At 38.0% G+C, this 16,115-nt stretch overlaps 1 protein-coding gene across 5 annotated transcripts in view; it reads right to left on the minus strand.

Moving 5' to 3' along the window:
* Positions 1–4,919: 4,919 nt before the first annotated feature.
* The window catches only part of PLEKHF2 (pleckstrin homology and FYVE domain containing 2), a 44,857-nt gene continuing 33,661 nt past the window's right edge, over positions 4,920–16,115 (minus strand). For 4 of the 5 annotated variants that reach the window (XM_038393219.2, XM_043507575.1, XM_043507577.1 and 1 more), the window contains exon 2: positions 4,920–8,194. In XM_038393219.2, the coding sequence (XP_038249147.1) occupies positions 7,431–8,180 (750 nt within the window). In that variant the 5' untranslated portion in view covers positions 8,181–8,194 and the 3' untranslated portion in view covers positions 4,920–7,430. Of the gene's footprint in view, positions 8,195–8,923; positions 9,096–16,115 lie in introns of those variants that run through there. The other variant, XM_043507574.1, reaches the window with a different exon arrangement.

Below are 16,115 nucleotides of genomic sequence, written 5' to 3' on the forward strand. Positions count from 1 at the left end.
ATGTCATTTACTGTTTTTGTTTCAAAATGAACCAGCTTCCACCACTTTTAGGAGTGAACAAAATTCACTATCACTGGCTAGGAATATTCATGTATTTTCTAGCAAATACCTAGCCAACAAGAGGTATTACTTCAAAAAGCGCATAGACTTTTTCAAAGTGACCCCATTTATGCTACTCCAACACAGAAAAGTAACATATTAGAGTGCAGAATGGATAAAAATCCATGGCTTTTTAAATAAAAACTTGATTTTTTAAAATTTAAAACTGTTTTTCTTATTTGATTTAGATAATGACAGAGAGAACACTTATAAAGTTTGTGGACAATACCAAGCTGAGAGGGGTTGCAAGTGCTTTGGAGGATACGGTTAAAATTCAAAATGATCTAGATAAACTGGAGAAATGGTCTGAAGTAAACAGGATGAAATTCAATAAGGACAAAAGCAAAGTACTCCACTTAAGAAGGAGCAAATCAGTTGCATACATACAAAATGGGAAATGACTGCCTAGAAAGGAGTACTGCAGAAAGGGATCTGGTACTCACAGTGGTTCACTGGCTAAATATGAGTCAACGGGGTAACACTGTTGCAAAAAAAGCAAACATACTGGGATGTATTAGCAGGAATGTTGTAAGCAAGATATGAGAAATAATAATTCTTCTCTACTCCATGCTTTTTAGGCCTCAACTGGAGTAGTGTGTCCAGTTCTGGGCACTACATTTCAGGAAAGATGTGGACAAACTGGAGAAAGTCCAGAGAAGAGCAACAAAAATGATTAATTGCAGGTATCAGAGTAGCAGCAGTGTTAGTCTGTATTCACAAAAAGAAAAGGAGAACTTGTGGCACCTTAGAGATGACAGAAAACGACCTATGAGGGAAGATTAAACAAACCCAATTTTTTCAATCTGGAGAATAGAAGACTGAGAGGGGACATAAGTTTTCAAGTATATAGAATGTTGTTACAAGGAGGAGGAGGAGGGAAAACCATTATTCTCCTTAACCTCTAAGAATAGGACAAGAAGCAATGGTCTTAAACTACCCTTGCTGCAATTTATGTTGGACATTAGAAAAAACTTCCTAACAGTGAGGATAGTTAAGCACTGGAACAAACTGCCCTGGGAGATTGCGGAACCTCCATCATTGGAGAACTTTAATAGCAGGTTAGACAAACACATGTCAGGGATAGTCTAGATCAGTGGCTCTCAATCTTTCCAGACTACTATACCCTTTCAGGAGTCTGATTTGTCTTGTATACCTCAAGTTTCACCTAATTTAAAACAGACATAAAAATATCGAAGTGCCATAGCACACTATTACTGAAAAATTCTTTACTTTCTCATTTTTACCATATTATAAAATACATCATTGGAATATAAATATTGTACTTACATTTCAGTATATTGTAGATAAAGGAGTATGAAATTACTGTATGAAATTTTAGTTTGTACTGTCTTAGCTAATACTTTTAATGTAGCCTGTTAAATCTAGATGAGTGATGTGACCCTTGGAAGACCTCTGTGTACCTCTGCTGGAGAACCACTAATACTTCATCATGCCATGAGTGCATGGGACTGGACTACATGACCTCTTCAGGTCTCTTCCAGTCCTACGATTCTATACATTAAATACAAGTTTATTTTTAACCAATATTTAAAATTTGAAATTGACAACCTATGAAATTGACAACCTAAACTTATTAATCATTTTAATTATATATAAAAATATTTAGCAGCTCATGTTTGCTGCCAATTTTTAAAGAAAGTCAAACCACTGAACTCACTGGAACCAGAGGTGGTTGACGTACTAAAACAGCATTTGACAGCACTACCTTTTCTGCTGGTGCTCAGTTCAATGACTATTTCATTCAAAGTTCAGACACCAATTGGAAGTTGAAAAGCAGGATAGCTTTTTTTCCTTCTTCCAATCTATGAATAAAAACTAGGAGAGAGAGGATGAGATCTACTAGTTCTAAAATCTCGATGGCGGTTATCAGTTGAATTCACTAACTACTAGGGCTGTCACAGGCTTAAAAAAGTAATCGCGATTAATCGCACTGTTAAACAATAAAATACCATTTATTAAAATATTTGTGGATGTTTTCTACATTTTCAAATATATGATTTCAATTACAACATAGAATACAAAGTGTACAGTGCTCACTTTATATTTTTGATTGCAAGTATTTGCATTGTAAAAAAAATAGTATTTTTCAATTCACCTAATACAAGTACTGTAATGCAATCTCTTTATCATGAAAGTTGAACTTACAAATGTAGAATTATGTACAAAAAAAACTGCATTCAAAAACAAAAACAATGTTTAGAGCCTGAAAGTCCACTCTGTCCTACTTCTTATTTAGCCAATTGCTAAAACAATTGCAGGAGATAATGCTGCCCGCTTCTTATTTACAGTATCACCTGAAAGTGAGAACAGGTGTTCGCATGGCACTGTTGTAGCCGGTGTCGCAAGATATTTACCTGCCAAATGCACTAAAGATTCATATGTCCCTTCATGCTTCAACCACCATTCCAGTGGACAAGTGTCCATGTTGATGACGGGTTCTGCCCAATAATCCAAAGCAATGCAGACCAATGCATGTTCATTTTCATCAGTTGAGTCAGATCCCACCAGCAGAAGGCAGATTTTCTTTTTTGGTGGTTCAGGTTCTGTAGTTTCTGCAGCGGAGCGTTGCTCTTTTAAGACTTCTGAAAGCATGCTCCACACTTCATCCCTCTCACATTTTGGAAGGCACTTCAGATTCTTAAACCTTGGGTCAGTTAGAAATCTCACACTGGGACCTTCTTTGCATTTTGTGAAATCGACAATGAAAGCGTTCTTAAAATGAACATGTGCTGGGTCATCATCTGAGATTGCTATAACATGAAATATATGGCAGAATGTGGGTAAAACAGAGCATGACACATACAATTCTCCCCACCCCCATGGAGTTCAGTCACAAATTTAATTAACGTATTTTTTTTTTTAAATGAGTATCATCAGCAAGGAAGCACATCTTCTGGAATGGTGGCTGAAGCATGAAGGGACATACGATTGTTTAGCATATCTGGCACATAAATACCTTGCAATGGCAGCTACAAAAGTGCCGTACAAATGCCTGTTCTCACTTTCTGGTGACATTGTAAATAAGGCGGTGGCAGCATTATCTCCTGTAAATATAAACAAACTTGTTTGTCTTAGCAATTGGCTGAACAAGAAGTCGGACGGCGTGGACTTGTAGGTTCTGAAGTTTTACATTGTTTTGTTTTTGTGTGCAGTTATGTAACAAAAAAAATCTACATTTGTAAATTGCACTTTTATGACAAAGAGATTGCACTACAGTACTTGTACGAGATGAACCTGACAAATACTATTTCTTTTATAATTTTTACAGTGCAAATATTTGTAATAAAAAATATACACTTTGATTTCAATTACAACACAGAATACAATGTATATGAAAATGTAGAAAAACATCCAAAATATGTAATAAATTTAAATTGGTATTCTATTGTTTAACAGTGCAATTAAAACTGCGATTAATTTTTTTGAGTTAATCGTGAGTTAACTGCGATTAATCGTCACCCCTAATAACTACACATACAGTACTTCCTTAGTTTAATAAATCAGTTTTAAATGTAAAAATGTATTGATAAATTTTCTCTTCTGTATCCAGCACTTAAGATTTTTTTAAATTAAAATAACATTTTTGTGCATTTTAATTGAATCCATCCATAGCTTGACACAAATCGTAAGTAAAGATTAATCTAATTCTAGTAAATAAACTGCATAGTTCACCTTTTTCTAACAATATAAAATTGAGAATCTGAATAAATGTGTGTTAAACTATATAATTCCTTAAAAAAATATGCACAAATACAGTGTATCCTCTTGGTTAGCAAAAAAAAAAATAAGCTTAATATAAGTTTAACTATATTTAGTTGCAAAGCTACATATTTTAATCATTAACAACTAACAAGAGTCAACCTTTCTTTAGGAAAATACCTAAAAAGTATAAATGCAAAACACGATTACAATCTATTTAAAATCAAGGCTTCCTGATATAAATTATTAAAATTGATTTAAACCACTGATTTAAATCAGTGCACCCTGCTAGTGTTCGTTTCTTGCTTAGTCTTATTTTTAAGCTACATAAATCATTTATGAATCCACATTCTGCCTATTCTGATTTCTCTCAGTTTTGATCCCCTGTATTACCTGCTCCCCACCAATTTATTAGATTTAGCCACTTCTGAAACTGAACCTACTTGCATTTAATTTACTTAAGGCAGGAAAGTAAAAGTATGCTATTACCATGGCCTGGTCTACACTACAAACTTAGGTTGATGAAAGCACCATTAAGTGGATCTAATAATGTACCTGTCTACACTACTGAGTCCCTTCCGCCGACCTAAGTTACCTGTAAAGTTGACTTCTGTACTCCACCTCTGTGAGAGGTGTAGTGCTTGATTCTACATCCATGGGTCAACCTGGGGATAGTGTAGACACTATGTTGTGTAATTGAATTAATTGGCCTCCAGGAGGTGTCCCACAGTGCTCCGCTGTGACTGCTCTGGAGAGCACTTTCAACTCCACTGCACAGCAACCAGATACACAGGAAATAGCCCCTCTCTTGTTAAATCCCTGGGAACTTTTAAATTTTCATTTCTTGTCTGATCAGAGTAGAGAGCTCCACTACCCATGTTTACCATGCTACTGCTGTACCCTTGGTCACTCTTGAAGGCCTGTAGTTAAAGAAGAATTAACACATACAGGTTTGAAGCTACACCATATATTTGTAAGTAAAATAAGTAGATTTGACCGAAAAGAAGATTACAAGTCATGTATTGAGCCCTTTGAATAATCTGAAAGTACAAGACAATTTACACCCATTTAAAAAAATTATTTGAACCACCACAATGGAATATGCATATTACCAAAACATTTTTATGTTCTCTAAGAGCTTTGACTGTATACATTAGTTTCAAATGAAACAATGATTTTTCCCCTTTAGATGTCAGTTTGGTTACAGCTTCAGGAATCAGTGCAGCATAGTACAAATTTTGTTAACAGGTAATGATGCATTTGCGTAGGTTCAAGAACATTCTGCAGAAATAACTTAGGAAGAAATTTAAATGTTTCCTCCCAGAAAAAAAATAAAAAAGTGCTGAAGACATATGTGCAACTTACAAACATACTGGAAAGATATACAAAGGATGGAATTCTGAAACAAGACAAGTGAATATTAATCTTGTACCTCAGTTTAAGAAAAGAAAACTAAAAGTATATTGTTAATCTTTAGCACAGATATTTACACAAAGTCTATGAATTAGGTTTCTACAGAAAAACTAAGCTAATTAAGTTTAGCCTCCATTTCTGAAACAAATATTGTTGCAAAAGCACAAAGGTAAGATTTGTTGTCTGAAAATACTCTCTCAGAACAGAACAGATCATTTTTCCTCAGTTCTGCAAGTCATTGTTTCCTACGAATCAAGGTATGAGCACACGGATTTATTTCAGCTATCCTTTTGAGCACACTCCCCCATTTATTGCTTATCAGGTAATATTAAAGAGTGCCCCTGTTCCGTAAGCCCTAATTACGGAAAGTGTTTTCCCTCTTTCAATATTTATTTTAAAGCAGATCAAACTTTTTACTTCCGTGCTTTTCAAAGAAAATAGCATCTCTTTGTTCAATTTAAAATTACAGCAATTCTTATGTTAATTGCACTCTTTAGCTAGTTAGATACTGAATTGAGAATTATTGCTTTACATTGTAATTTTGCTAAAAACAGTTACAATGTACAGATTGGGAGACTAGTGCAATATGCAGCATTGATTATTTATTCAATAAATACTTTTAACCCAATTATTGCCAGCCAAGGCAAACAGTGCAGAAATTGTCACTTAATAAACATCTATATATAAATTTAACAATCACGTTTCTTTTATAAAATCAGTTGCTACTATATTCCCATACAATTATTTCAGAGGTTTTTTTCACATAAAAATTGATTATAAAAATAAAGAAATGTCAACGTTTAAGATTTGTAAAATCTTCACAAAACTAACTTTTAAATGTATATAGGAATATCATACTTCTGTAGAAAAGAACTTGATAGAAGTAAAGTGAACTCTGTTAGAGACATTTTCTGCACTGACCATTTTGTAACTTAGTTACAGCTTTCTTGGTCATGAGTGTGTATATATTTAAAAGGAAATAATCTGCATTCCACTTTTAACCTGAGGTCAGTTGTGTATAAAGAAGAGCCATTTTTCCAAATGTGTTCACAGATTGTCGGTCAGAAATTTTTCACACTAGCTTATTTAAAAATAAATTCCAATCTTTACCTAAAAATACCTCCCGCTAATGTGAAATAAACAAATTAGTGTCATTTTGGGAAGCAATTCAGAACAACTTAATACATTTCAGGAACAAAATGTTACTTAAACCACCAGTCAAAATTTAACAATGCAATTGCCAATTACTATTTGATACCTATAAAATATAAAATGTAAGAAATCTTAAAACTATTTTGAAGAGAAATGAGATTGTATAACCATGTGGAGAAGATCACACTAAATTTATCCACCAGAGATAACGACCCTGTAATTTGATGCATGCAAGTGAGCCTCTACAACTTCTGTGGAAGCTCACTCAAGTTTGTGGGAATTTGCATGTGTACCAGTGGACTGCCCTCACAGATTAGGTTACATGATTGGAGCCACAGTCACTCACTGCATTGGTGTGAATACGTTAATGCGCTTTCCAAAACCTTATTTTACCACAGCAATTAATTTTCAATAGCACCATCAATTCTCAGATATCTGTGCTGTGCCATGCAAATCCAGATAGTATGCAACAGGTTTGTTTCTTCCCGAAACAGCACAATCATTACAAGGCACTGCTGGTCATAAATAAATGCAAAACAATTTTTTCCCTAAATTAGTGACATTTGAAGTATGAATATATGTTACGAAATGTCAATTCAATTTATCATTACATAACATGGTTAGAAAAAGCTAATAATTTGATGGAATTAACCAAAATATATTTATCATTGTTTCATGCATGTTTATTATTTTCCCATATAAAAAAAAACAGAAATGATAAAGTATCACTATGTAGCATGGTTGTTAAATAACAAAGAAAGCTACGCTGAATTTTCCAATCTTCAACAACAAGTCTACTCTAGACATAACTCAAGTATAAAAAGTTGGAAAATTTTCTGATATATTTGCAACAGTCTATCCCTGCAGAAGAGTGAAAAGCCTAATTGTCTAGAGCATTCATATTGAGGCACATTGTAGCTGAAGATACTCAGGCAAATGTTATGGCTAGGATAGAATTTCACAGGAGTCTGGCTACAGGTTTCCCCAAAAGCAGCTCTTTATGGTTCAAAACACCAATTATAACGCCTGAAAACAGTATTTGGTCCTTAATCACTGCTATCATCATCATCGTCATCATCGGATACATCATTTAAAGGGAACTTAGGTGACTGGTTGTAAGAGTCTGATCTAGTGGGCTGACAAGTAGTCATCTCCCCAGCAGAAAGAAGATCATAACAGAAGTCACAAATCCGCACAGGCTTGGATGACTGACTGGGAAGCAGAAACCTCTTTTCAGAACAGGGTCCGCATACAACAAAGCCACATTTGCGACAGTGGTGACGACGATTGACAGGTGTAAATTTTGCTTTCTGACAACGCATACAAACAGTAGCCTCTGAGTCAGGTACCCAGACAGCTGCATGTTCATTACTAGGTGTCTTCCCACTTTTGGAAAGCAAATCAGAAACGCATTTATTTATGTGGCTCATCCATTCAGACTTCTCTGTTGCAGTGGCTGCATAAACTGCAAAAGATTTTGTTGGTGTCTTGATAAGCCACCCATTCCGTAAGTCCCCCTCATCTTGGATGGAATCAATAGTAACATTTTCCAGTGGAATTATGTGCTGTTTATTGTATTTTTTCTTCTGGATAACAATGTTGCCATAGACAAGAATATCATTGAATAAGAAAAACTGTCTTGCTTTAGGTTTCTTCCTACACAGCTTTGTTAACACTCCTTCTCCAATCAGAACACGACCAGGAATGGTCAAAGGTTGACCAGCTGCTCCAAAACAGTTTTCCACTATACTTATTCGTCTAGTATTTGCTTCACTGTTTGCCAAGCGATCCACCATCTTTTACAGGTATCCTAAAACAAAAATTAATATTTTGTTAGAAGATAACTGATTCACAAAAGCATTCTATAGTCAAATAATTTAATAAAACAAAATTACTTGAAACAGCTAATAAGACTGATGGCTCTGGGCACTGCTAACTGATAGCACTTTTTTATTCAAATCCTGCTCAGGTCAGTAACAATTAAAAGTTTCTATCAACGGATGACTTTTTAGTAGCCTATTTGAAAGAAAATTGATCTGTCTAGTTCCCAATGGACAGGTGTCCATAACACAGAAACCACCACCATAAATGACACCAAAAGCAACCTTGTTGATAATATTAGGAGACAGGGTAGGTGACTGAATTACCCTCCTTATCCCTAGAGGTTGTCCCTTCTCCAGGTATGGATAAATGCCCATTAGTAGACCAGCATAGAAAGACTTGCACAGCCACTCCCAAGCTGCACCTGTTCTCTAGACTATATTTCTGAATGTCTGTCACTATTCGCAAGCTCAAACATTCACAAGTTTGACACAACTGATGGTTTGTTTAGACATTGAGTTACCACCAACAGGATCACCACAGGACACACTAGCAAAAATATTGTTAATACAGATAAGAATTAAGATAATGGCTAAGTATATCTAGTATTGTTATATGTATAGTATACAAGTGTATATAGTATCTTACACGTATATATAATATTGCTAAGTTGCATTGTACATATATTTCAGTCATGGGCTGAAAATTCTACACGTGCCTACTCCCCAGTGTGAAGTTTTTCTTGGCGAAGATAAGTTTCTAAACAATTATCAATTTCCACAGAATTCAAGCGCTCAAAAAAGTTTCTAGCCTTTATAGTTGCACAGATATAGTTGTTTTTCAAATATGAACAAAAACAAAACTGTTGCAATGGTGTTTTCATGCATCTGCAGATGGCAAATCTCTGAACAACAGAAGCACTGAAAAGCTAACAGGCAGAAAAAAGGAAGTGAAAGACTGATTAGTTTCACAGTTGCTATTCAAAACCTTAAAGTCCACAGTAAACTTTCAAGAATTATGACTTTTTGCTGATGCTTGGGAGAGATCTGAACAAAAGCAAGTACTGGGCGTTCTATACAGAGAAGACCTACCTCCTCAAAATAGGCGGAGAGTGAAGACCTGTTTTCCTCCCACCTTTCCTCACAACAAAGAGGCACTGAAGGGGAAGAACAGAAAGCCCCTCTTCTCTTTCAGCTGCTAAAAGGTGGTTGGGTAGAAGTTTATGGACACCTACTAGCCAGAGATTAATATAAAAAAAATGGAGCCCCACTTCCCATTAAATTGGGCTTAAAGACAGTAAACCAGCAGAAGTCTTAGCTTCTGTGGGCTGGGCTTTTCACCAGAGTACTACCCCTGGTTCTCAAGGGGGGGGGGGGGAAGGAGGAGGTGCTCATACAACAGCAACAAGCTCCAGAAGAAGCCAATAAATAAAAGGTACATGACAAGAGAGGTTTCTTGGGTTTTGTTTACATTTGTCACAGGCTTTTTTAATCCCTCAGTGAGCCATTTACGAGGTTTAAACACTGCAGTAACTGCTCTTATGGCATCTCTGGGCTAGTCTATACTAGAAGCGCTACAGTTTCTGGTGTGGATGTTCTCTGGCCACACGAGAGAGCTCTTCTGTCAACATAATAAACTCACCTCCCTGAGAGGCAGTAGCTATGTCAGCGGAAGCAGCTCTCCCACTGACATAGTGCTGTCCACACCAGCACTTAGGTTGATGCAACTTGTGTCGCTCAGGGGATGGCTTATTCCCATCCCTGAGTGACGTAAGTTATACTGACTAACCTGTGGTGTAGACAACTGCTTAGTTCCTGGATAGTGGAACTACTACAATTCCACCGTATCTCACATTATTTTGAATCCATAAATGCCTGAGACATTACAATGAAATATTTCCATACTTGTTTAATTCTTCACTTTCTTTTGTTTATTCAAGTTTACCCAGCTAGGACAATTTATTAATATTCAAAGAATCCAAACATCCTGCCTGAATTTCTGTGTGGCATGCACCTATACTCCACAAAGACAATTCTTGTTCAGTATTAAATTCCATCTTCAGTTATTCATTTTAGCCACACTGCCCAGATATACATGCCACTGAGATGTCCTAAATCTAAGGAGTAAGTACACCTCTAACTATCGCAAGAAGAATTCAAAATGTAAGTAGTGTTTCAAACTAAGTAATCAACATTACAACTGTCAGCATGAAGATCATTTACTTTCTAGAGAAGTAGTATCAACAGTAAGTAAAAGGATTGTTTGCTGCCTGACACCACCTTGCTTGCTGCCTGACTATACCCTGCCTGACAGCTAGTATTGGGGAGGTGATGCAAATGAGGTTTGACAGTAAGTCTTATGATTGTTAGCTGCTGTTTGAGGATCAAAATCACCAGTCCAGATTGTTGACTGTTGAAGAACAGGATAAATTTCTTGTTTGTGTAAGAGTTAGTTGTGTAACCACTCTTGCTTAATGGTATTCTTGTAATAAGCAGCCTTTTGTGAATGATTAGATGCCAAAGCTGAGGCATGTTCATTCCAGCAGCCATTTATAATTAAATTTACAAAGCAACAGAAGTTAGTCACAGATTTGGTCCAAAAGGTATCTATTGAGTTCACAGAAAAACATTACTAAAAGCATACAGCCAACTGGTCACAAAATAAACTTTAAAAATATATAGAACAAAACTTGATTCTTCTATACATTTCATAGTTTGTGCCCAGGTGGCTGCATGCTTTAACTCGATCCGATTTGGAAAGAGTAAAGCAGACCTGTAAAAAGTACTTTGTTCAGCAAATTTTTGGGGTAAAAAAGTTTAGTAGGATAGCTTCAAGGTGAGTCAAAGAGAAAATTCTAACCAGTGTAATTAAAGATAAACAAATTTAAGATGTATGGGTTCCAGAACATGGGGTTCTAGTGACTCCCTCTATAGCTTGTTATTAAACCACAAGTTACTGGGCTCAGTGCTGGAAGTTATGGCCTGCGTTATGCAGGGCAGCAGACTAGCTCTGGTGCCTCTGAGTTGGCGTGTCCTGGTTTGTGGGAAGCAGCTTGCTTCTGATGAGCTGGCCCAAACAACTCTCCAACCTCTTTAAGTGGAGGCTTTCTTGAACCCTCCCAAGCTCATTCCAACTCAAAATGGCACCAGGCCATGCCATAACAGATGTAAAACCTGCCGACATATCTCCACTGCTATAGTGATCAACACCCCCACAACAGACCTTTCAAGATCCATGGGTCCTACTTATGCCTATCACAACATGTGGTGAGCCTCATCCAGTGCACTAGAGGCCCCAGCAACAACTAAGTGGGTGAAACTAAACAATCACTACACTCTTGCTTGAATTTACATAGGAAAATGATAAAAGACAAATACCACATCACCTATAGGTGAACACTTCACAAAGCTATCACTCTATATCTGGCCTACAGTCCTCATTCTCAAAGAAAACCTGCACAACACTTTCAAAGACCACCCTGGAAGCTTACATTCATACTCTGATAGACACTATCCACTAACTCCCTGTTTTTGTCCTATGACTGGAGATGTGTTAACAAGACACTCTACCCTCAATGGTCTCTTACAATGTGTGCAAACTACTTATGCTGAACAATCTTTTCCACCTTGCATTTTGCTGTGACATGCAGCCAACTTCTACAGGTTTTAAGAACTCATTCAAAACATTTCTAACCTTTACGGTCAAGAATTTTCCAAACATGAAGCGATGTAAGGGGTTTCTTCCTGAATCAACACACAGACATCTTCAATGCCTCTGATACTGCTAAGAGCTTTCACAGGAAGAAGCAGACTGAAAACAATACAGTGCTTTCTTGAAGCCTTTCATAAGTGTCAAATACAACCTTTTGGGCTTGTCTATAGTTAAAAATTAAACCATGACTTTGAGCAGTCTTGAGAATTAAAAACGTTGAGACAGTTTAGCACTCAGTAATGTTAAACACAACGACCCGCATTTTCACCAAATGCTAAGCGGTGTTTAATTGTTGTGTCAGTTTCTACATGTTGTCCAGGTCACGCTCTAACCTGATGCAATTTCTCTGTAAATTTACAGGTGAAAGCCAACTTAACATAACCTATTTATAACAGATATATATATAAAAAAAAAGTGTCCACAAACAAAAGTCACTGGTTTAAATAAGGGTTTGTCTACACTGGCACTTTATAGTGCAGCAACTTTCTCACTCAGGAGTGTGAAAAAATACACCCCTGAGCACTGCAAGTTTCAGCACTGTAACGTGCCAGTGTAGACAGTGCACCAGTGCTAGGAGCCATGCTCCCAGCGCTGGTAGCTACACTCCTCATGGAGATGATTTTTATTTTTTTTTTAAAAAGAGCTCTCTCCCAGCGCTATGCTGCAACTACAAAAACCACATTAAAAGCGCTGCCGCTGCCAGTGAAGATGTGCCCCAAGATAATTTAAGTTAAACCAGCGCAATTTCCAACTTCAGGGCATGACTATACTTGCAGATGTAGAGCGCTTTGAGTTAAACCAGCCTTCGTAGAGTGCAGTAGGGAAAGTGCTGCAATCTGTCCACACTGACAGCTGCAACCGCACTCGCATGGCCACATTAGCAGCTCTTGCAATGGCCACAGAGAGCAGTACATTGTGGTAGCTATCCCAGCATGCAAGTGGCTGCAACATGCTTTTCAAATGGGGGTGGGGTGGAGTGTGACAGGAAGTGTGTTGTGTGTAGTTGGGGGGGAGAGAGAGAGTGGGTTTTTGGGGGGCTGATACAAGACAGCATGCTGACATGCTAAGTTCAGACAGCAGCAGACCCCTCCCCGCCTCTCTCTCACACACAGCATTCCACACTATTGGCTTGCTTTGTCTCAGAGCAGATAAGCACGAGGGCTGTCAGAAACGGCACTTTCAAAGGGCATATCTGTATTCCTGCAGCAATGCCAAAACTAAACTACAAGAGTGGCCACTTGACTTAAGGGGATGATGGTACATTTCCGGAGAGTGATCAGAGCAAAGTAATACAACACCCCGTCCACACTGATGCCCGGGCGTTTCAGCCAAGCATTAATCTTCTCGCCGATGTGAAGTACCAGGAGCACTCTAGCTGTGGAGTCAGAGCACTCTACGTGCCTTGCCAGTGTGGACAGGGAGTGAGCTAGGGCGCTCGGGGCTGCTTTAATGCGCTCTAACTCGCAAGTGTAGCCAAGGGCTTAGACAACACCAAAGACAGATAAAGAGTCCCCATAGTTAACACTCCACAAGTGACACAAAGGGAAACAAAAAAAACACTTACAAGCCTCCGGCAGAGACGCAGAGTTCCCAGTGAGTGCAGAGCCTTCATATTCAGTTGCTATGCTTCCCTCCATGCAGCTCCTGGGGGTAGGGGTAGGGGGAGCATTGGGGGCTGAAAGGCCTGTGTTGTGCAGGAGGTCGGACTAGATGATCAGAATGGTCCCTTCTGACCTTAGTATCTATGAATGTACATGCTGCATTCCAGCTATTCCCATCACTACAACTGGTTGCTAATTCTCAACTTCTCTTTAGCTCCCTCTCCTGGAATGTCCCAAATGGCTCTGAGGGGGAAGGGGAGCCATCCTGTGTTCCCACAAGACCTATCCTACCCTCCATGAAGCTCCCACAGTCCAGCAGGGAAGCAGGCATTCAAACAGCCAGAGTTGTTCTCTCCTCTGCAATTGCATAGAAGGCCAACAGGGAGCTCAGAACACTTCCAGCTCACGCCAGGCAACATAACAAATGAAATTCAATGCAAAGTAATGTACATTGGAGGGAAAATTTTATCATCTTAGAGTATTATAAATTACTATGACCTCAGGAAAGGGACAGAGGCATCACAGTACCAAGCTCAATGAAGACCTCTGCTCAGTGTGCAACTGTAGTTAAAAAAATAAAAACATTAAGTTGCAAAAAGAATGGAATGGTGAATAATATGAAGAAGGCTTTTATATAAGTCAATGGTGTGGTCTCATCTAGAATCCTATGTGCTATCCTGGTCACTCGATCTCAAAAAAGGATATTGCAGAACTACCAGGGGTTCAGAGAAGGGTTTCCAAAACAATGGAGGGCAAGGAAAAAACACAAGACCAAAAAGATTGGAATGTTACTTTGGAAGGGAGATGAAGATATGATAAAAGTATATAAAATAATGAATGGTATATAGAGACAGTTCTCCCCATTTCAAACACAAAAATAAGGATATATAAATTAAATTAAAAGACAGGAAATTAAAAACCAATAAAAGGAAATATTTTTTCATACAATGTATAATAAACCTGTGGAATTCGCTGCCACAAGAAGTCGTTGAGGCCAAGAACTTTCAAGATTAAAAACAGACTGGATAATTTTATGAGTATCAAGAATATCCATAAAAGTCATAATCAAAGTGTTGCATAAGAGATATTAAACCTTGCTTCAGGTCTTAAGCCAATATCCAAATATGAAAGAAGAGGAACAAACCTGATGTGGAGTACAGATTATCCCATATCCATCTACTCTGGGGCTCTTACACCTTCCTCTTAAGGATTTGAAGTTGGCCACTATAGAAGACAAATGCTAGACTAGATGGACCTGGGCTCTGGTCGAGGATGGAAAGTCCTATGTTCTTGGGGAAGTAGTGGAGACAGTTGGACATGGTACCACCAACTTCTCCCCATAGCAACAGGGATGATTAAAATACTTCAGTTTAAAATTTGCAGGACATATCCTTTCATAATCAAATAAATTTTATTAAGTGTCCCTGTGATGGACCAAAATGTTGAGCCGCAAGCAAGACAGGCTAGACAGCCATTTAAATATCTTACGTATAAACTTGGGTTTGTAATTCATTTCATGCTCCAACGCTTGGGATTCTTCACCTTTAATTCAACTGATCTACATTTGCAACTTTAATTAAAGCTTTTTGTGGGAATTCAAACAAGAGGCTATATGTACCAAAACAAAAAGCAAGTTTGTCTGGAGAATCAGTTGACAAGTGATACTAAATGCACCATAATACATAAATCAAGATAAAACAGGAGTACTAGTGTGTTAGCCATTACATTATATGAAAAAGGCTCCATCTCCTGAATGCAATAGAATTAAAGGCAGAAGTTTGTAGCTGTGAAAGTCAAGGAACATTTTGAATCTTGACATACTGTGTTTATCATAGTCCAAACCAATTCTTATCTACAACAGTACCCTGAGCCATCATAGCATTTCACTATATTCTTACCTTGGTGCAATAATGTTGCTCTTGAACAACATACTATAAATAATCCCTTCAACAGGAAAAAAAAAAAGGGCAATGTATTTTAAATCTCTTTAGAAAATACTCTAAATAATTCAGACTTGCAGATCTATTTTTATTTTACAAAACGACTGGCCACAAATTCTGCATAATTCAAACCTCCTCTCTTGCTCCTAACCCATATGGTAACAATTACTGAACACAAATGCAATCAACCCACATTTTGTTAGCATCCATTCCTGAACACTCCTGTGAAACAAGTACTACATACTAGCACTAGCTGAATTCACTGTACATGATTACTCCTGGGAGAATTATGCGCTACTGCATACGCACAGAACTTATGTCCCTCAAAGATTTCTTTGCTTCCACCCCTGAAAAAATGACTTTCTGATGAGGAAGCAAAGGGAAGCCACAAGAGCAATCATGCGACCCTCCTCAGCAGTATGTATCAGGTGCCCAGAGCAGCTGGCAGAGAGATAAATCATTGTGGGGCAGGAGGCGGGACTGGGGAAGACCCAGCTGGTGGCTCCTACCCTCTGCCGGTCTCAGCTGCTAGTCCCAGCTGGGCTGAAGAGGATCGGACTTTCCTCTTCCCCTGCACAGCATCTGGGGCTGTGTAAGACCCACCTCCAGATTTCTCCCCCAGCAGTAGGAAGATCTACAAACCCCTGCCCCACCCCGG

This window comes from Dermochelys coriacea, chromosome 2 (assembly GCF_009764565.3).
Source record: "Dermochelys coriacea isolate rDerCor1 chromosome 2, rDerCor1.pri.v4, whole genome shotgun sequence".
NCBI classification, from domain to species: Eukaryota; Metazoa; Chordata; order Testudines; family Dermochelyidae; genus Dermochelys; species Dermochelys coriacea.